The 22,930-nt window shown below is 45.5% G+C and overlaps 1 protein-coding gene across 1 annotated transcript in view; it reads left to right on the top strand.

The window, feature by feature from the left end:
- The window catches only part of ITGBL1 (integrin subunit beta like 1), a 768,314-nt gene that overhangs the window by 607,145 nt on the left and 138,239 nt on the right, over window positions 1–22,930 (top strand). Inside the window, exon 9 of the mRNA XM_073670396.1 lies at window positions 3,101–3,247. Coding sequence (XP_073526497.1) covers window positions 3,101–3,247 — 147 coding nt within the window. The remainder of the gene's footprint in view (window positions 1–3,100; window positions 3,248–22,930) is intronic.

Raw genomic sequence — 22,930 nt, 5'->3', positions numbered from 1 at the left:
AATAGCCCTGCACATAGTATGATGGTCCCACATACAGTCCTGCACATACACTGCTCAAAAAAATAAAGGGAACACTCAAATAACACATCCTAGATCTGAATGAATGAAATATTCTCATTGAATACCGTATTTTCCAGAGTATAAAACGACTGGGTGTATAAGATGACCCCCAACTTTTCCAGTTAAAATATAGAGTTTGGGATATACTCGCCATATAAGACTACCCCTCTTCTAACGCACATATGGTACTAATAATTAAAAAAAAAGATTTGATTTCAATACGGTAATTTTAAAGTGATGAACCTTACCGGCGATTGGCTGGTTGTTGTATACAAATCCTGTTTGGATTGGTCTGCTCTCCCTGCCTGCTCAGCTCTCCCTGTCTCCAAGACTATCAGAGCGGTAGCACATCCCTCTGGCCTGCCCTTGTATCCTATTACCGGTACCTCCTTCTCTGCCTCTCTGATCTCGCTCGTGAGGACTGCAGTGACGAGGTGAGGGGGCGCCTCACCGGGAAAGTGTAAGTGAAGCAAGCTGCAGGCGTCCAGGATGCCCGGGGTATGGAAAAAAGAGAAAGAGCGGTGCTGTGCTCAGAAAAACACGCCTCTTTCACTCGTCTGGCCTGCCCTTGTATTACCTCCTTCTCTGCCTCTCAGATCTCGCACATGCGTGCCTGCGCCGCTTCACTGCAGTCCTCAGGAGCGAGATCTGAGAGGCAGAGAAGGAGATAATACAAGGGCAGGCTAGACGAGTGAAAGAGGTGCTCCTCCTGTTCCTCCTTGCACAAAGGCGGAGGTAGCGGTCCTGCTGCTGGGTTGTTGCCCTCCTACGGCCCCCTCCACGTCTCCTGGTGTATTGACCTGTCTCCAGCTTCTGGACACTACGCTGACAGACACAGCAAACCTTCTTGCCATAGCTCGCATTGATGTGCCATCCTGGATGAGCTGCACTACCTGAGCAACTTCTGTGGGTTGTAGAGTCTGTCTCATGCTACCACAAGTGTGAAAGAACAACCAACATTCAAAAGTGACCAAAACATCAGCCAGAAAGCATTGGTACTGAGATGTGGTCTGTGGTCCCCACCTGCAGAACCACTCCTTTATTGAGGGTGTCTTGATAATTGCCAATAATTTACATCTATTGTCTATTCCATTTGCACAACAGCATGTGAAACTGATTGGCAATCAGTGTTGCTTCCTAAGTGGATAATTTGATTTCACAGAAGTTTGATTTACTTGGAGTTATATTCTGTTGTTTAAGTGTTCCTTTTATTTTTTGAGCAGTGTAGTATGATGGCTCACATATAGTCCTGCACATAGTATGATGGCCTCACATATAGTCCTGCACATAGTATGATGGCCCCACATATAGTCCTGCACATAGTATGATGGCCTCACATATAGTCCTGCACATAGTATGATGGCCCTGCATATAGTCCTGCACATAGTATGATGGCCCCACATATAGTCTTACACATAGTATGATGGCCCCCACATATCCCACATATAGTCCTGCACATAATATGATGGCCTCACATATAGTCCTGCACATAGTATGATGGCCCCACATATAGTCCTGCACATAGTATAATGGCCTCACATATAGTCCTGCACATAGTATAATGGCCCCACATATAGTCCTGCACATAGTATGATGGCTCCACATACAGTCCTGCACATAATATGATGGCCCCGCATACAGTTCTGCTCATAATATGATGGCCCCGCATACAGTCCTGCGCATAGTATGATGGCCCTGCATACAGTCCTGCACATAGTATGATGGCCCAGCATACAGTCCTGCATTTAGTATGATGGTCCAACATATGATGGCCTATATAGTATGATGGCCCCACACCGCATGTTAATGGCCCCACACCCCATAGTAATGGCCCCACACCCCATTACTACTAATGGCCCCACACAGCATAGCAAAGGCCACACCCCCATAGTAATGTCCCCACACAGTACTGTGAGATAAAAAAAAAAATACTCACCTATCTTGTTCCCTGCTGCTCCGGCAGGGCCTCGGCTGCTGCGCTGCTAGGTCTGCGGCTGCTGTGTTGCTGGGGCCGCGGGTGGGAGAGCAGAGCGCACGCTCTCTGTTCACAGAACGCGCTGACACATAGCAGTGTCAGCACGTTCCCGGCTCCAGCCACGCGTGCGCCACAGGGTTCAAATGACGAATGCTGCGTGCCCCCGGAGATGCCGAGCCACCAGGGCAGGCACCCGGAAAATTTAAAGGGGCCAGCAGCCGTAAAAACTGGCTGGCGGCCCAGCAAGCACTGCCACACCACGGCCCACCGGGAAAGTGCCCGGCAGGGCAGATTAGCAATCCCGGCCTGCACCGAGCTGTATAGTAAATCTATGAACCCATACAATACCCTGTGTCTATGTTCATGAAGGAGCTGAGTTCTTCTGAATCTTGAAGTAAGAACTGCTTCTAAGTACAGTATTTAGTGCTGGTCTCAGAACTAAGGCTACCACCTTACTGTATATCATTTAACGTTCTAAACATATAAATACAACCCTTGGCAAAAATTATGGAATCACCGGGCTCGGGCTCGGAGGATGTTCATTCAGTTGTTTAAAGTTGTTGAAAAAAAGCAGATCACAGACATGGCACAAAACTAAAGTCATTAGATGCAGACTAACGAGCAGATCTAATTTGATGCAGGTGTTAGTTTTGGAAATGAAAATTTACAGGGTGGTTCCATAATTTTTTCCTCAGAATTGAGTGATTCCATAATTTTTTCCCTCTGCTTGGTCTGAAAAAAATTACCCTTACTGAGTACCACATTTTTAATCTTGATTTCTTTTAGTGTTTCCTAAAGCCCTAAAGTTGCCATTTGAAATGACTTTAGTTTTGTGCCTTGTATGTGATCTGCTTTATTTCAACAACATTAAACAACTGAATGAACATCCTCCGAGCCCGGTGATTCCATAATTTTTGCCAGGGGTTGTATCTTTAAAAAGTATATATGTAATATATGAATAAATGGATTGTGTTTATCGATGAATATCCTTTAAAATACTCAATGTTATTGTAAAGTAAGCAGCAAATTCTAATTCTAAACTGTGTGTTATTCACATTTTTATAGAACATGGAACTTGTTCCTGTGGTCGATGTATTTGTGAGGCTGGTTGGTTTGGAAAACTGTGCCAAAATGCAAGAAAATGCAATATGACAGAGGAAGAGAGCAAGAGCCAGTGTGAATCATCAGATGGCATTCTGTGCTCTGGGAAAGGTACGTGCTTACAGTGTAGCACAAATCCATCAGTAATTGGACTGTCAATCAAATGTTTCTTTGCAAAGTATAATCTGAATGATCACTTTATTTCTGAACCCTTACTCCATCAACATTTGGTGTCTTTACCTGGCAATAGCAGATGTAAGTACAGACACTAAACAAAGGGAGCTTGGTCTGATTCACAAGTTGTACAAAGTGACCAAAGGATTCAATATATTTCATTTAGATGTTATCATTACAACAAGAATTCTTTGTGAACAGTGGCAATGGAGCACAATGAATTGAAATGATTGTAGACAATGTACTGAAAACTTGACATGAGATGTGTTCTTCTACAGTATATGTCACTGACTTATCACGGTTGTGAACAAATTATGTCCTTCAGTCTTAGTATAAACAGAAAACTGGATGGCGTCACAGTAAGTCTGCATTGTCTTATCTTCAGAAAGTAGACTCTGTTGACACTGGGGTCATCTCTCATAAACATCATATTATCCTTCAATGTGCAATGAATTATACTATGTGCTTGCTAAATAGATCAGAGAGCTGTCTATATAACACATGGTGAAGGTGAACTAGATCTGTTTCCAGTGGATACAAAAAGTCTACATACCCCTGTTAAAATGCCAGGTCTTTGTCATGTAAAAAATCATACCAGGAAATATAATTTCAGAACTTTTTCCACCTTTAGAGCTCGCTCACATGAGCGTAGATTCTCTCATGGGGGAGGATTGGATCGATTATGTTAATGACACTCTGGTCAAACTCTGATCAGAGTTTGAGCCGAGTGTCCGCTTAGTGTGATCTGATTCTTTCGGATGAGAGAATAGTAGCACAGGTGAGGAGATGATGGAGAACAAATTTTCTCCATCTTCTTCTCCATTCTGGGGGACACTGTGTGAATGATGTAGGAGGATGGCGATTGTGAGGCGAGAGGAGGCACGGAAGCAACACCTGCAATGCCCATGGACAAGACCGCGATGTATGGGGAGAATATAAAAGGTATTTTTTGGGCTATGCAAAGGGCGCATGGGACTTATATACATTTTCCTAGAATACTGTAGAGGCCTTAAAGATAGTGGATGTACCTTTTATTGGGGAGACATGGTGATAGGTTCATTTTAAATCAAGAGTAGAGTATCTAATGTTAGGTGCGGTATATACCCTTGATAATTCAGGATGTCAGTACTATAACAGAGACTATTATGCATCAATAAACCACAAGTGCTAACTCCCTGAGAGAGTTATATGTGGCAAACAATAAACAGGAACAAAATAAATTAATGTCAAGTGCGCTGCTTACCCATATTAGCAGTAAATGTGGTGACTCCCTTCTTACCGGAGGTGAGTATAGGTGTTATTATTTTATAAAGGGTGTGGTAGATCATCTCACTCAGCTGCACATGGAGGTAGACACAGAAACCACTTACATTTCTGAGTGGTTTAATAAAAACACGGCATAAACCACTATTAAGTCTATCAAAATAAACAGGCCTTTCTTGGCATAAAGAGTAAACAAAAGAAAATAAGGTAGTACAGTCCATAGGCGTGCGGGAATCTCCCCGCTCAGGGTTATCTAGACACACTTGGTTCAGCTTTTCCTTGTCAGGATACAAAGCACTGGAGCTCCTCTCTTCAGCCCTACCAAACACTGAATGCCTCAGCATGCTGTCTATTTAAACCCCAGACCACACCCTGGGGTGGAGATATGGCGAACGACCTCCCACCCGCTCTATGGTCGTTCAAAAAAACCAAGCCCTTTTACAATGGCTGCTTAACCCCTTGCACCACTTAGTGTGCAGGAGCAAATCATCTGGGTTTCAGAACACTAAAGCGAATAGCCTCAGTGAAACATACCTCCCCTCCAGCACTTTGCCAGTGACTTTGTCACATATCCCCCCCCCCCTCTGTTCAAAGCCAGGGGTTTTAGCATCTTCACAAGCTTCCTACTCAGGAATAGGACTGGATGTTCATCCCCATCTATTTCCTGGGACAACCCAGCTCGCAAACCGATCTTTGAGGCGTCCGTCTGAACTACAAACTCCTTAGTGAAGTCAGGTAGGACCAAGACCAGCTGTTTACATAGGGCAAGCTTCCACTCCTGGAACGCCATCTCCACTTCAGAGGACCATTTGACCATCGACGTCTTTGTGCCCTTAAAAAGATCTGTCAGGGCGGCGTCTATCATCGCAAAATTTGGGATAAGTAGCCAATAGTATCCCACAATTCCCAGAAACACCCGAACTTGCTTCTTGGAGTTCGGTTGCGGCCAATTTTGGATAGCCTCCACCTTATTTACTTGCGGCTTTATTTCGCCCCTTCCGATGATGTAGCCCAAGTATTTTGCCTCTTCTTTCCCCTTGTAGCAGTTCTTTGGGTTTATAGTAAACCCTACCTTCCTCAGTGCATCCAGTACCGCTTGGACCTTCTGTAAATGATTTCCCCAATCCAGGCTGAATATCACAATGTCATCCAGGTAAGCTGCGGCATACTTTTTGTAAGAGGCTAGGATCCAGTGCTTGGCCCCCTGTAGACTGAGCGGCATCCTGGTGTACTGAAAGCACCCATCTGGTGTAGAGAAGGCCATCTTATCCTTGGCACTTGGGGACAGGAGAATTTGCCAGTACCCTTTCGTGAGGTCCAGGATGGTGATATATCTGGCTGACCCTAGCCTGTCAATGAGCGCATCGACCTGGGACATGTCGAACTTTGACACCTCATTCAGCTTCCTGTAGTCATTATAGAATTGCCATTCTCCATCCGGCTTCGGCACAAGGACAATGGGGCTGGACCAGCCACTCTTTGGCTCCATGCTCAACATTCTCCTCACCTCCTTGGACATCACCTCGTGGCGGGCTTTGGGAATCTTATATGGCTTTTGGTTCACCCTCACATGCGGTTCCATCAGGATTTCATGCTTCACCACCTGAGTACAACCTGGAAACTCTGAAAACAGATCTCAGTTCCACTGACGCAGCTCTCGGCACTGTTGCTTCTGGGCCGGTGACAGTGTCTCTGCCGCTGTGACACCCTCGACTCCTGCTTCAGGATGGGCCCCCAGGCACATAGCTTCCACCAGTTCCCTGTCTCGCCAGGGTTTTAGCAGGTTAATGTGATACACCTGATATGGCTCTCTTCTTCCTGGTTGGTCTACCTTGTAGTTGACATCACTCAACTTTTCGATCACCTCATATGGCCCTTGCCACTTGGCCAGGAACTTACTTTCCACTGTGGGGATCACTGCCAACACCCAGTCTCCAGGACTAAACTGTTTCAGTCTCACTGACCGATTGTAGACCCTTACCTGGGCCTCTTGTTCTTGAAGGAGGCTGTCACTCACAATCAGCATCACCCTTGCGATCTGGTCCTGCATCTGGGCCACATGCTCGATGACGCTCCGGTGGGGTGTTACATCAGCTTTCTAGGTCTCCTTTGCAATGCCCAGAAGTTGCTGAGGGTGGCGACCATATAACAGCTAGAACGGTGAGAACCCCGTAGAGGCCTGAGGAACTTCCCTAATTGAGAATAGCAGGTAGTAGAGTAGTCAATCCCAGTTTCGGCCATCCTTCTCCACAACCTTTTTAAGCATAGACTTTAGAGTCTTATTGAACCTCTCCACCAGGCTGTCCGTCTGCAGATGGTACACTGACGACCTGAGTTGTGTAGTCTGGAGAGCCTTACACAACTCCCTCGTCACTTTAGACATGAAAGGAGTTCCTTGGTCTTTCAGCATCTCCATTGGCAGGCCCGTCCGGGAGAAAATATGTATCCGCTCTCGGGCTATACTCCTGGCAGAGGAGTTACCCAATGGTACCGCCTCTGGGTACCGTTTTGCATAGTCTAGCACTACCAGGATATATTGGTGACCCCTGGTGGACTTATCTAAGGGCCCTACAAGGTCTATGGCAAATCAGTGAAACGGGACATCTATAATGGGTAACGGGACCAGGGGACTATGGAAGTAGAACACGGGAGGAGTTAACTGACACGTAGGACAGGACCAACAATAATTAACAACCACACGGTGACACCCAGGCCAGTAAAACCTTTGAAGGACCCGCTCTTGGGTTTTTTATACACCCAGATGCCCCATCTAGTCACGACAATGGGCTAGGTCTAGTACCCTATGCCTATAGGGTCCTGTCATGAACAACTGCTCTAATACTTCCCCTCTCTGTTTAGTCACCTGATATAACAAATCCTCATTAACTGAAAAATAAGGAAACCTGGAGTCAGCCCCCGGCTGGGCAACCCCATTTATCACAGTCACATTGTCCCATGCCCCTTTTAATGTAAGGTCCTCCAATTGAACAGTCCCGAAACACCCCCCCCCCAGAAGCCCCCAATTCAGGAATCTCATCCTCATGGGTCACTGTCTCATCCTCATTGCCAGCAAGGACACCCAAGGGGAACTCCTCCACTTCCGAATGCAATGGGGATTCTTCATGGGTGAAGCGGCTCCTGTCTGAGTTAGTGTGCACCCCTGCCTTTCCCTAGAAGTCCCAGAACAGGCTTAACTCCCGCTCGATTATTACTGGGTGTAGCAAGACCTTGACTACCCCGACCTCGTGGGACTCGGTTCGTTTTGATCGTTCCTCTGGCAACGGGGTAGTCCTTGGCATCCACGTGAATACAGCAGATACCCACGTGTTTCCCTGGGATCAACTGGTGGGGGAGTGTGGCCCTTAACAGGGTCACCTGACTCCCTGAGTTCGAAAGTCCTGACACCAATACTCCATGTATTGTCACGGGACATGACTGCAGCCCCTCACTGGGCTGATAGTCCACATTGCAGGCAGGATAGGCATAGTATGAACATCACCTCCATATGGTGCAGTCCATTTGTTCAGAGGACATAGGACAACAGGCGGCTATGTGTCCAGGACCGTGACATCTCCAGCAGAGAAAGTCTTTCCCAGCGGCATTTGGCAACCCCTCAGCGACCCGTTTGGACCTTGGACTCCCCCCAGTGGGGGCTCTAATACCCCTCTTTTTGGACTTGGGCTCCCTCTGGGTACCCCAGTAAGGGGATGTATCACCACTCGGCTTCTTTAGAGACCTCTCAACCACCAGTACCTTTCGACGAGACCGAACGCATCACGGGCGTCTCCCTGGGCAAACCAGGTTTGTACTTGCCTAGAAAGGGAGTGGAAAAATCTGTCCATTATGATCCGCTGTACCATTTATGCTGGGGGGGAGTACTCCGTGTGCAACAACTTCTGGACCAGATGCAGCAGATCGAACATTTGGAAGCGAGGGGGTTTATCACCGCAATATGCCCAGTGGTGGACCCTTTGAGCTCGGACAGACATACTGTAGTGACTAGTGTTCATCAGTGTGTATTGTTAACCCTTTCGGCGAGCACGCTCGGGTGCTCGCCGAGTATTTTCGATGTGATCGGCATCTATGTTTGTGTCGCCGCGGCTGCATGTGTCAAGGCTATTAAGCAATAATAGTGACCTTTGAGCCTGCTAGTATTTCAGCTTTTAGTTTAACATATTCCTGGGCATCTTGCAAGGCCAGTGTTATGATCTGCAACATGTACTAAGGAAAGAAAGGGGAAAGCTGTCCCTACAGTAAAACTAAGCTGAATCCCTATGATGTAGCGGGCTGCCTGTTCCTAGCGAACAGACCCGCCTTAGTCCTCGGCTAATCTGAACGAAGACCTATAGCATAAGGGGAGGGGTCCCTAAAAGAACTAAGGACTGGAACAAAAATGGGACACCTCCTAAACAGAGAAGTTGTTGCAGAACACAAAAAGACAAACTGACAAAAAGGTACTAGAGGTCCCAGAAGGACTTAGCGAACTGACAGAGAAATGCACCGAAGCACCTGGCTAGAGAAACAGTCAAAACAACACTGAAGTCCAGCACAGCCAGGAGGGCGGAGCTGGAATATAAAGGCAGATGGTCACATGACCGCAAAACACAAGATGGGAAAAAACAAACAGGAGGGTTCTAACAGTACCCCCTCTTTTATGAGGATCCTCCGGATCCTCCAGGCCCAGGCCTATCTGGAAACCTTTTGTGGAAAGCTTTAACAAGCCTAGGAGCAGAAACATCATCCGTCCTTACCCAGGAGTTATCTTCGGGACCGAAACCCTTCCAGGAGACAAGATACTGTAATCTCCCTCTATGCCATCTAGAATTCAAGATACGAGAAATTTCATATTCGCCGTCTTCCACCACAGGAGGAACTGTGACAGTGACATCCCTATCTGATACATCAGCCTTTTTCAATAAGGAAACATGAAACACAGGATTAATCTTCCAGGAAGTAGAGACATCCAACCTAACAGCAGACGGGTTAACAACCTGAAGCACTTTAAATGGACCCACAAACTTAGGACCCAGTTTTTAGAGGGAATCCTCAACCGCAGGTTCTTTGAGGACAACCAAACCATGTCACCCACAGTAAACAAAACCTCCTTACCTTTCCTGTCAAAATACTTCTTGGACTTCTTGTTAGCCTCTTGAAGGTTGTAATGTACATTAGTCCAAACTCTCTCCAAATCACCGGAAAAATTCTCCTCCTCTGACACCGCCGACCCCAATTTGGAGAACGAACCAAAAAGACGGATGTCTCCCAGTACAACAAAAAAAAGGAGAACACCCAGCAGAGGAGGATATATGATTGTTAAGAGCAAATTCCGCGAGAGTCAGAAACTCAGACCACACCTCTTGATTGTCTGCCACAAAACAACGCAAAAACTGTTCTACATCCTGGTTCTTTCTTTCAGTCTGTCCATTAGACTCAGGATGATACCCAGACGAAAATGACAAATGGACTCCCAACCTGTCACAAAAAGCATGCCAAAAGCGAGCCACAAACTGAGGTCCTCTATCAGAAACAATATCCATGGGAACGCCATGGAGCTTGACAATCTCCTTAACAAACACCTTAGCGAGTGTCTTGGCACAGGGTAACTTAATGAATGGAACCAAATGACACATCTTACTAAAACGGTCCACGACCACCCAGATGACAGTAAAACCCTCGGACACAGGAAGATCAGTAATAAAATCCATTGTGAGATGCGTCCAAGGTGCACTAGGAACCTCCAGAGGGCAAAGCAACCCCGCAGCAGGAGTATGTGAAGCCTTTGACCTAGCACACACAGTACATTGACGCACCTACTTGATGACTTCTTTCTGCCATCCAGGTCACCAAAAACTGCGACTGATAAGTCTCTTAGTCTCAGAAATTCCTGGATGACCTGCCAACCGAGACTCATGACACTCCACAAACAAATCTCTCCTAAAGGTTCTAGGCACGAACAACCTCCCATGGGGAGTGTTAGATGGGGCATCATCTTGAGTTTTCAGAATCCCATTCTCCAAAACAGAGTCCAATGCCGCCACCACAACTCCTTTCTGTAAAATGCTCTCCTCCTCCTCGGCACTGACCGTAGGAGAGAAGCTGCGAGATAAAGCATCGGCTTTAACATTCTTAGTACCAGGAATATAGGTAACAGAAAAATGAAACCGAGAAAAAAAAAGTGCCCACTTAGCTTGACGGGCATTCAAGCGCTTGGCAGCATCCAGATAGATCAAATTCTTATGATATGTGAAAACCTGAATATGAAATCTAGCGCCTTCCAAAAAATGACGCCAATGTTCAAACACAAGTTTAATAGCCAGCAACTCCTGATTTCCAACATCATAATTCAGTTCGGTTTCCGAAATTTTTTTCGAAAAGAAGGCACAAGGATGTACTCCATCCCTGTTCTCCTGAGACAAAACTGCTCCGACCCCCACCGATGAAGCATCGACCTCGACCAAAAAAGGCTTGGTCTCATCAGGCTGCATAAGGATAGGGGCAGAACTGAACCTCTCTTTGAGATACTTAAATGCTTCAATGGCCTCAGTAGTCCACTGGACCGTATTCGCACCTTTCTTGGTGAGATCGGTTAGAGGCTTAACAATTACAGAAAAATTCTTAATGAATTTCCTGTAATAATTGGCAAAACCCAAAAATCTCTGTATAGATTTCAAACCAATACGCCTAGGCCGTTCCTGCACAGCCTGAACCTTCACAGGGTCCATCTCAAAGCCCTCGCTGGAGACAATGTAGTCCAAAAAACTAATTTTATGCACAGCGAACTCACATTTCTCCAGCTTAGCAAGCAGTGAATTATCACTCAATAACTGCAAAACTTCACATACACTCTTGGCAATGGGACTCTAGATCTGGTGAATAAATCAAAATGTCATCCAAATACACAACCACATTCTTACCAATCAAAGGTCTCAGGATGTCATTAATAAGGTTCTGAAAAAATGTATTGGTAAGACCAAAAGGCATCACCAGATTCTCAAAATGACCTACCGGAGTGTTAAAAGCAGTTTTCCATTCATCACCCTCCTTCACTCGTAACAAATTGTATGCCCCCCGGAGATCAATTTTAGAGAACCACTTGGCCCCCACTAACTGGTTAAACAAGTCAGGAATTAACGGCAATGGGTAGGAATTGCATATGGTAATCTTATTAATTTCACGAAAATCCAGACATGGACGTAAACCCCCGTCCTTTTTTTTAATAAAGAAAAATCCAACTGCCACAGGCGACTTAGAAGGTCTAATGTGACCAGCAGCCAGGCTAGTCTGTATGTATTCCTCCAAGGCCTTTCTTTCAGGGATAGTCAGATTAAACAAGCGACTCTTGGAAAGAGTAGCTCCCGGAACAAACTCAATGGCGCAATCATAATCCCTATGAGGAGGTAAAATTTGCGACTCCTCCTCCGAAAAAACCCTCCAAAAATCTTGAATAGGTACCAGTAATTCCCCTTTTTTCACAACCGCAATGCGACCATTACAACATTCATCATAGCACTTCGGACTCCAAGACTTAATCACATTAGTAGACCAGTCCAGTAAAGGATTGTGCAGTTTTAACCAAGGCAAACCTAGAACGACCGGAGAGGGTAAATTATCCAATACAACCAAGTCCAAAATTTCTTGGTGAACTCCATTGATAGTGAGGGGAAATGCTGCAACCTTGTGAGTAATACATTTCAAGGGAGTGTTATCAATTGCAATCACAGAAATAGGTGATGACAAAGGTTTGGATTTCAATTTAAGTTTTTCCAAAAACCCTTTATCAATCACATTAAGTGTTGAACCACAATCCACAAATACCTGAAATTCAATCAAATCTTCCTGCAAAGTAGTACTCCCAGAAAGAAATACTCCTGCAGAGCGTAAACAAGCAATATGGGCATACCTGACCTCTTTTTTTTTTCTTTACTTAAACAAAGCTCACAATACTTAATCAAATGGTCAGCTTTACCACAATAAAGACACAATCCCTCAGTGAACATCCGGTCTCTTTCCTGAGAGCGGAGTGACATCGCCCCAACCTCCATCGGTTCTCCGCCGTCTGAGCAGATTTTCTGGGGACTAGGACATGACATTACAGGAGTCTTTACCTCATTCAGCCTGGACCTCAGCCTCCTGTCCACATGAACAGCTAATTACATGGCATCCTGCAGAGTCTCAGGTGCGGGGAATGCAATTAGCAAATACTTAACCCTTTCACTCAGACCAGCAAGAAATAAACATTTCAGAGCAGGATCATTCCATTTGACTTCTGAAGCCCATCTTCTGAAGCCTGTGCAATAATTTTCAACATCACCGGACCCCTGATTCAAACGCCTGAGTCTTGCCTCAGCAGATGAGATTCGATCAGGATCGTCATATAACAGAAAACATAGCAGAAAAAAATTCTTCTAACGACCTTAGGCATGAATCATTAGGCTGGAGAGAAAAGGCCCACCCCTGTGGTTCATTGCGCAAAAGTGACATAATAAAACCAATGCGCTGTGATTCATTCCCAGAGGACCTTGGTCTCAAATGATAATATAGCAAACAAGCATTTTTAAAGGAAAAAAAATCTTGCTGTTTACCATAAAAAAACATCAGGCAGTCCTACCTTGGGTTCCACAAAATGCACTCAAGAACAGCTACTCACGTGTTGCTGGAGCTCGGCCACCTCCAGAGACAAATCCTGAGCCAAATCCTGGACGGAAACCATACTGATCCCCGAATTTCTTTCCTTTTAGTTTTTTGGGCTGGACTTACTGTTATGATCTGCAACATGTACTAAGGAAAGAAAGGGGAAAGCTGTCCCTACAGTAAGACTAAGCTGAATCCCTATGATGTAGCTGGCTGCCTGTTCCTAACGAACAGACCCGCCTTAGTCCTCGACTAATCTGAATGAAGACCTATAGCATAAGGGGAGGGGTCCCTAAAAGAACTAAGGACTGGAACAAAAATGGGACACCTCCTAAACAGAGAAGTTGTTGCAGAACACAAAAAGACAAACTGACAAAAAGGTACTAGAGGTCCCAGAAGGACTTAGCGAACTGACAGAGAAAGGCACCGAAGCACCTGGCTAGAGAAACAGTCAAAACAACACTGAAGTCCAGCACAGCCAGGAGGGCGGAGCTGGAATATAAAGGCAGATGGTCACATGACCGCAAAACACAAGATGGAAACAAACAAACAGGAGGGTTCTAACAGCCAGGTCGTAATAAGCCTTCCGGGGCTCACCAGTTAAATAGGGGGCTAGCACCTCCGGCCACTGCTCCGAGGGTAGCTTCTCCCACTCTGCCACCCTTTCAAACACAGCCCAAAACAGCTTCAACATCATTGCCCAGGGTCATTTTTTTGCATGGCTCATATTACTGCTTTCCGGACATACGAGTCATCACCTGGAGTTGGGGGAGAGGCTGCTGGCCTCCCACAAGCCGCCTCTGTGAGCAACTCCATCTGCTGCTGCAGCTGCCAGAGCCTATCTTGTTGCTGCTGCTGCTGTTGATGGGTCCATTGCAATAGCAGCTTGCTAGTCTCCTGCTGGGCTAGCACAAGGTGCTTGATCAGGTCCTCCATGCTGTCTGTCGTCATTTCCTGGCTTGTGGCCGCTGTTACCCAGGACAGGTGGTTTGTCCTCAGCCACTACACATGCCTCCTGGGGATCTTTTCCTCATTCTCCACCACTTTTGGTAGACCGGCTCACTCAGCTGCACACGGAGGAAGACACAGGAATGCTGTTTCTTTAAATTTCGGAGTAGTTTATTAAAAACACAGCATAAACCACTATCAAGTCCATCAAAACAAACAAGACTTTCTTGGTATAACGTGTAAGCAAAAGAAATTAAGGTAGTACAGTCCATAGGCCTGTGGGAATCCTCCCGCTCAGGGTTATCTAGACACACTTGGTTCAGCTTTTTCTTGTCAGGACTAGTGTTGAGCCACCCCCGTAGTGTTCGGGTTCGGTTCGGTTCGTCGAACACCGGGATGTTCGAGGAACTGTTCGTCGAACTGTTCGTCGAACACCTTAGAACACCGTCGAACACCGTTAAAACCAATGGCAGGCAAACAAAAACACATAGGAACACATAGAAAACACCTTCAAAGGTGTCCAAAAGCTGACAAACTGCTCAGAAGACGCTTTCTTTAAAAAAGCCGGCCGGCAATTCAGCAGCGGCATACACCGGTACCCGACAATTTAGACATGAAGGAATAGAGCATCACACATAGATTAGATAGATAGAAACATGTCAGTCACATATATATGAAGTACAGTGACAGTGTTGCTTACTGTACTTGTCATTTAGTGTAAAGGATTTATTAAAAAATATAATAGTGTTTTCGTGCACCGTCTCTTTAAAAAAGCCGGCCGGCAATTCAGCAGCGGTACCCGACAATTTATAACAGACAGAATAGAGCTTCACACATAGATTAGATAGATAGAAACATGTCAGTCACATATATATGAAGTACAGTGACAGTGTTGCTTACTGTACTTGTCATTTACTGCAAAGGATTTATTAAAAAAAATAATAGTGTTTTCATGCACCGTCTCTTTAAAAAAGCCGGCCGGCAATTCAGCATCTGTACCCGACAATTTATAACAGACAGAATAGAGCTTCACACATAGATTAGATAGATAGAAACATGTCAGTCACATATATAATAAGTACAGTGATAGTGTTGGTTACTGTACTTGTCATTTAGTATTAAAATAAAGGATTTATTATTAAAAAAAATTGGCGTGGGATTCCCCGTAATTTTAGTCTCTAGCGGAGGTTAAGCAGACGGCTGGGGCAGATGTTTGAAGCCTGGGAAGGGGGTAATACCCACGGAGCTTCCCAGGCTACTAATATCAGCCCCCAGCTGAATACCTAGCCTTTACTAGCTATTAAAATGGAGGACCCCCCCAAAAAAAATGACGTGGGGTCCCCCCTAATTTAATAGCTAGCAAAGGCTAGGCAGACAGCTGGGGGCTGATATTAATAGCCCAGGAAGGGAGCCATGAATATTGGCCCCCTCCCAGGCTAGAAACACCAGCCGTCAGCCGCCACAGAAATGGCGCATCCATAGGATGCGCCAATTCTGGCACTTAGCCTCGCTCTTCCACGCTGCCCTGGTGCGGTGGCAGGGGGTAATAGGGTTGGTTTTGATGTCAGCTTATAATGCCAGCTGACATCAAGCCCAGGTTAGTAATGGAGAGGCGTCTATAAGACACCCCCATTACTAACCCCATAGTCAAAGTTAAAAAAAAAACACAAACACCCAGAATAAAGTCCTTTAATTGAAATAAAGACACAATTCTTTATTGTTCTAAATTAAACCATACTTACCATCACGCCCATTCCAGCTGAAGCCAACGATCTCCTGCAATAAAAGAAAAATAATAAAGCAACCTCATCCTTACCTTTCCATGGTTCCCAGGACAGCTCCAGCTCTGCTACATCGAGATGACAGGCTGGACCGCAGCAGAACGCTGCCATCCAGCCTGTCATCCCGCGGACACTGAGAAGCGCAGGCATGCTTGCGCTCCTCAGTGTCTGACTGTGACGGCATCCAGATGAGCCGACAATGAACTCGGCTCACCTCATGTACGTCACTGACAGCGTGGGAAAATTCTCCTGCACTCAGCGCTTCAGCGTGAGAATTTTCCCACGCTGTCAGTGACGTGCATGAGGTGCGCCGAGTTCATTGGACATGACCTCGGCTCATCTGGATGCCGTCACAGCCAGACACTGAGTAGCGCAAGCAAGCCTGCGCTTCTCAGTGTCTGCGGGATGACAGGCTGGATGGCAGCGTTCTGCTGCGGTCCAGCCTGTCATCTTGATGTAGCAGAGCTGAAGCTGTCGTGGGAGCCATGGAAAGGTAAGGATGATGTTGCTTTATTATTTTTCTTTTATTGCAGGAGATCGTTGGCTTCAGCTGGAATGGGCGTGATGGTAAGTATGGTTTAATTTAGAACAATAAAGAATTGTGTGTTTATTTCAATTAAAGGACTTTATTCTGGGTGTTGTGTTTTTTTTAAATACTTTACTAGAAATTCATGGTGGTCATGTCTAATATTGGCGTGACCCCATGAATTTCGGGCTTAGGGCCAGCTGATAATGCCAAGCTGGCCTTAACCCCTTTATTACCCAGTGAGCCACCGCACCAGGGCCCTGGATGAGTTGGGTACAGCGCCAGAAGATGGCGCTTCTATGAACGCGCCATTTTCCGTGGCGGCTGCGGACTGCAATTTGCAGCGGGTGGGGCCCAGAAAGCTTGGGCCTCCCTGCGCTGCAGATTCCAGCCCCCAGCTGCCTAGTTGTACCTGGCTGGACACAAAAATAGGGCGTAGCTCCACGCATTTTTTTTTTAGATTCATGAAATTCATGGAATAATTAAGAAAAAAAGGGCTTCCCTATATTGTTGTGTCCGGCTAGGTACAAATAGGCAGCTGGTGGTTGGGAGCAGCCCGTTCCTGCCTGCTGTACCTGACTGGACACAAATATAGGGCGAAGCCCCACATCAATTTTTTTTTTCATTATTTCATGAATTTCCTGAAATAATTTAAAAAAAATTGACGTGGGGCTTCGCCCTATATTTGTGTCCAGTCAGGTACAGCAGGCAGGAACGGGCTGCCCCCAACCACCAGCTGCCTATTTGTACCTGGCCAGACACAACAATATAGGGAAGCCCTTTTTTAAAAAAATTATTTCATGAAATAATTAAAAAAAAATTGACGTGGGGCTTCGCACTATATTTGTGTCCAGCCAGGTACAGCAGGCAGGGACGGGCTGCCCCCAACCACCAGCTGCCTATTTGTACCTGGTTGGACACAACAATATAGGGAAGCCCTTTTTTTCTTAATTATTCCATGAATTTCATGAAATAATTTAAAAAAAAAATGCGTGGGGCTTCGCCCTATTTTTGTGCCCAGCCAGGTACAACTAGGCAGCTGGGAGCTGGAATCCGCAGCGCAGGGAGGCCCAAGCTTTCTGGGCCCCACCCGCTGCAAATTGCAGTCCGCAGCCGCCCCAGAAAATGGCGCGTTCATAGAAGCGCCATCTTCTGGCGCTGTACCCAACTCATCCAGGGCCCTGGTGCGGTGGCTCACTGGGTAATAAAGGGGTTAAGGCCAGCTTGGCATTATCAGCTGGCCCTAAGCCCGAAATTGATGGGGTCACGCCAATATTAGACATGACCACCATGAATTTCTAGTAAAGTATTTAAAAAAACACAAACACCCAGAATAAAGTCCTTTAATTGAAATAAACACACAATTCTTTATTGTTCTAAATTAAACCATACTTACCATCACGCCCATTCCAGCTGAAGCCAACGATCTCCTGCAATAAAAGAAAAATAATAAAGCAACCTCATCCTTACCTTTCCATGGTTCCCAGGACAGCTCCAGCTCTGCTACATCGAGATGACAGGCTGGACCGCAGCAGAACGCTGCCATCCAGCCTGTCATCCCGCGGACACTGAGAAGCGCAGGCATGCTTGCGCTCCTCAGTGTCTGACTGTGACGGCATCCAGATGAGCCGACAATGAACTCGGCTCACCTCATGTACGTCACTGACAGCGTGGGAAAATTCTCCTGCACTCAGCGCTTCAGCGTGAGAATTTTCCCACGCTGTCAGTGACGTGCATGAGGTGCGCCGAGTTCATTGGACATGACCTCGGCTCATCTGGATGCCGTCACAGCCAGACACTGAGTAGCGCAAGCAAGCCTGCGCTTCTCAGTGTCTGCGGGATGACAGGCTGGATGGCAGCGTTCTGCTGCGGTCCAGCCTGTCATCTTGATGTAGCAGAGCTGAAGCTGTCGTGGGAGCCATGGAAAGGTAAGGATGATGTTGCTTTATTATTTTTCTTTTATTGCAGGAGATCGTTGGCTTCAGCTGGAATGGGCGTGATGGTAAGTATGGTTTAATTTAGAACAATAAAGAATTGTGTGTTTATTTCAATTAAAGGACTTTATTCTGGGTGTTGTGTTTTTTTTAAATACTTTACTAGAAATTCATGGTGGTCATGTCTAATATTGGCGTGACCCCATGAATTTCGGGCTTAGGGCCAGCTGATAATGCCAAGCTGGCCTTAACCCCTTTATTACCCAGTGAGCCACCGCACCATCACGCCCATTCCAGCTGAAGCCAATGTCTTCTGCAATAAAAGTAAAATAATAAACCAACATCATCCTTACCTTTCCATGGTTCCCAGGACAGCTTCAGCTCTGCTACATCGAGATGACAGGCTGGACCGCAGCAGAAAGCTGCCATCCAGCCTGTCATCCCGCAGACACTGAGAAGCGCAGGCTTGCTTGCGCTCTGCAGTGTCTGGCTGTGACGGCATAAAGATGAGACAAGTTCATGTCCAATGAACTCGGCTCACCTCATGCACGTCACTGACAGCGTGGGAGAATTCTCCTGCACTCAGCACTTCAGCGTGAGAATTCTCCCACGCTGTCAGTGACGTACATGAGGTCAGCTGAGTTCATTGGACATGAATGAGCTCACCTCATGCACGTCACTGACAGCGTGGGAAAATTCTCACGCTGAAGCGCTGAGTGCAGGAGAATTTTCCCACGCTGTCAGTGACGTGCATGAGGTGAGCTCATTCATGTCCAATGATCTCAGCTCACCTCATGCACGTCACTGACAGCGTGGGAAAATTCTCCTGCACTCAGCGCTACAGCGTGAGAATTCTCCCACGCTGTCAGTGACGTGCATGAGGTGAGCTCATTCATGTCCAATGAATTCAGCTGACCTCATGTACGTCACTGACAGCGTGGGAGAATTCTCACGCTGAAGTGCTGAGTGCAGGAGAATTCTCCCACTCTGTCAGTGACGTGCATGAGGTGCGCCGAGTTCATTGGACATGACCTCGGCTCATCTGGATGCCGTCACAGCCAGACACTGCAGAGCGCAAGCAAGCCTGCGCTTCTCAGTGTCTGCGGGATGACAGGCTGGATGGCGGCGTTCTGCTGCGGTCCAGCCTGTTATCTCGATGTAGCAGAGCTGAAGCTGTCGTGGGAACCATGGAAAGGTAAGGATGAGGTTGCTTTATTATTTTTCTTTTATTGCAGGAGATCGTTGGCTTCAGCTGGAATGGGCGTGACGGTAAGTATGGTTTAATTTAGAACAATAAAGGATTGTGTCTTTATTTCAATTAAAGGACTTTATTCTGGGTGTTTGTGTTTTCTTTTAACTTTGACTATGGGGTTAGTAATGGGGGTGTCTTATAGACGCCTCTCCATTACTAACCTGGGCTTGATGTCAGCTGGCATTATAAGCTGACATCAACCCCAGCCCTATTACCCCACTGCCACCGCTACAGGGCAGTGGGAAGAGCGAGGCTAAGTGCCAGAATTGGCGCATTCTAAGGATGCGCCATTTCTGGGGCGGCTGACGGCTGGTGTTTCTAGCCTGGGAGGGGGCCAATATTCATGGCACCCTTCCTGGGCTATTAATATCAGCCCCCAGCTGTCTGCCTAGCCTTTGCTAGCTATTAAAATAGGGGGGACCCCACGTCATTTTTTTGGGGGGTCCCCCATTTTAATAGCTAGTAAAGGCTAGGTATTCCGCTGGGGGCTGATATTAGTAGCCTGGGAAGCTCCGTGGGTATTACCCCCTTCCCAGGCTTCAAACATCTGCCCCAGCAGTCTGCTTAACCTCCGCTAGAGACTAAAATTAAGGGGAACCCCACGCCAATTTTTTTTTAAATAAATCCTTTATTTTAACACTAAATGACAAGTACAGTAATCAACACTGTCACTGTACTTCATATATATGTGACTGACATGTTTCTATCTATCTAATCTATGTGTGATTCTCTATTCCTTCTATTCTAAATTGTCGGGTACAGATGCTGAATTGCCGGCCGGCTTTTTTAAAGAGACGGTGCATGAAAACACTATTATTTTTTTTTAATAAATCCTTTACACTAAATGACAAGTACAGTAAGCAACACTGTCACTGTACTTCATATATATGTGACTGACCTGTTTCTATCTATCTAATCTATGTGTGATTCTCTATTCCTTCTATTCTAAATTGTCGGGTACAGATGCTGAATTGCCGGCCGGCTTTTTTAAAGAGACGGTGCATGAAAACACTATTATTTTTTTTTAATAAATCCTTTACACTAAATGACAAGTACAGTAAGCAACACTGTCACTGTACTTCATATATATGTGACTGACATGTTTCTATCTACCTAATCTATGTGTGATTCTCTATTTCTTCTATTCTAAATTGTTGGGTACAGATGCTGAATTGCCGGCCGGCTTTTTTAAAGAGACGGTGCATGAAAACACTATTATTTTTTTTAATAAATCCTTTACACTAAATGACAAGTACAGTAATCAACACTGTCACTGTACTTCATATATATGTGACTGACATGTTTCTATCTATCTAATCTATGTGTGAAGCTCTATTCTGTCTGTTATAAATTGTCGGGTACCGCTGCTGAATTGCCGGCCGGCTTTTTTAAAGAGACGGTGCATGAAAACACTATTATTTTTTTTGATAAATCCTTTACACTAAATGACAAGTACAGTAAGAAACACTGTCACTGTACTTCATATATATGTGACTGACATGTTTCTATCTATCTAATCTATGTGTGAAGCTCTATTCTTTCTGTTCTAAATTGTCGGGTACCGGTGTATGCCGCTGATGAATTGCCGGCTTTTCATGTTTCACTGTGAGCACTGTTCCCATCGATTTGGGCAATCACTGTAATGCCACAACCACCATGGCTGTGGCATTACAGTGAGTGGCAGACAATCCCTGCATGATTGGTGCTCTAAATAGCGCCAGACATGCAGGACACGCTTTTGGTGCACGAACAGTTATCGAACATAACCTCGAACAGCCGAATTTTTTGCAAATCGTTCGGGTTCGTCGAACAACTCGAACACCGCCCAAAACAGCTCGAATTTGAGATTGGCGAACAGTTCTAGTCGAACACCGCTCATCTCTAGTCAGGACACAAAGTGCTAGAGCTCCTTTCTCCAACCCTACCGAACAGTGAATGCCTCAGCAGGCAGTCTATTTAAACTCCAGACCACACCCTGAGGTTGAGATATGGTGAACGACCTTCCACCCGCTCTATGGTCATTCACGAAAACCCAGCCCTTTTACAATGGCTGCTTAACCCCTTGCACCACTTAGTGTGCAGGAGCAAATCATCTGGATTTCAGATCACAGAAGCCAATAGCCTCAGTGAAACATACCTCCTCTCCACCACTTTGCCAGTGACTTTGTCACAGGGGGGAAATATAGTGATTGAGAAGAGATTGTCCAAGTAGTGGACAAACCCTTTAAAATGCCACACATGGTTCATAAATTTGACATAAAATAAAAAATGTTCTTTATTTTTGTCTTTAATCTGTTTTGGAACTTTTTTTGCACTAAATTTTCAAGCATACATACAATTACTCCAGAGGGAGACTGGAGTATATTTGTGATGAATTTTATCGCCTTTTCTCTACTCTCTACCTTTTTTGTGTGTATAGTTTTGCTATCCTGCTATGTCTAGGGTTCCAACAATAGGGACCCCATTAAATGTTTCCTGAGGATGGGTAGTTTGAGGTGCTTTAAAGCATGAACCTCATTGGCAATCAATGAGGTTAAACCTTGGCTTCTACATCTGAAATCTACAGAAATTAGAATGCTACATAGTTCAATTACTGATTTTTTTTATTTTTTGGCTGCTGTTTCAATGACCTGTGCAAAAATTTTCCATTACATGTGAAATAGGTTGCAGAAACCACATTCACATGCATGGGGTGCGATTTATTGCTGGATTTCTTTACATTTTCTGATGAAACATGCCCTTTAAGGGGTTACGGAGCTATAATGAAAAGCTTGTATGCATTTTCATCAGATAATGTCTGGTGTTTAAATTCGTTTAAGCAAACCACAAAATTAAGGTCACATGCCAAGTTTGTAAGTTTTTTATGTTTGATAGCTGCCTTCACAGAGTATAACTCATTAGCTAATGAGTCAGTAATTAGTTCTCAGCAAAAGGTTCCAGATAAGGTATCATCAACCCAGACAGATAAGAGGATTCTGGGAATTGCTTTGGAAGTGAAACAATTATAATCTACAGCTATTACATGTTTGTCAACATCCGTCATTACAAGAACATGGACACTTATTTTGAATGTGAAGTTAAACATTTTAGGCCCCGCAACGCGCAGATGGGCATTAAGCTAACTGGAGTTTACCTGCTGTTATTTGGTAATCCACAAGTGATTTGTATCAAATGACAAGCTGAGTTCTGCTATGTCTGCCTCAACAATCATACTCAAATTGTGTGCTCTTTGGCTAAGCCTAGGTTCATATCCAGTTAGACACTTAGAGGGACGATTTTAATTAT

The sequence above is a fragment of the Phyllobates terribilis genome, unplaced genomic scaffold (genome assembly GCF_046119375.1).
Source record: "Phyllobates terribilis strain yellow unplaced genomic scaffold, ASM4611937v1 Scaffold_2__4_contigs__length_985480577, whole genome shotgun sequence".
Classification (NCBI taxonomy): Eukaryota; Metazoa; Chordata; class Amphibia; order Anura; family Dendrobatidae; genus Phyllobates; species Phyllobates terribilis.
The sequence above is the reverse complement of the archived record's forward strand: the minus strand, read 5'-3'. Positions and strand labels throughout refer to the sequence as shown.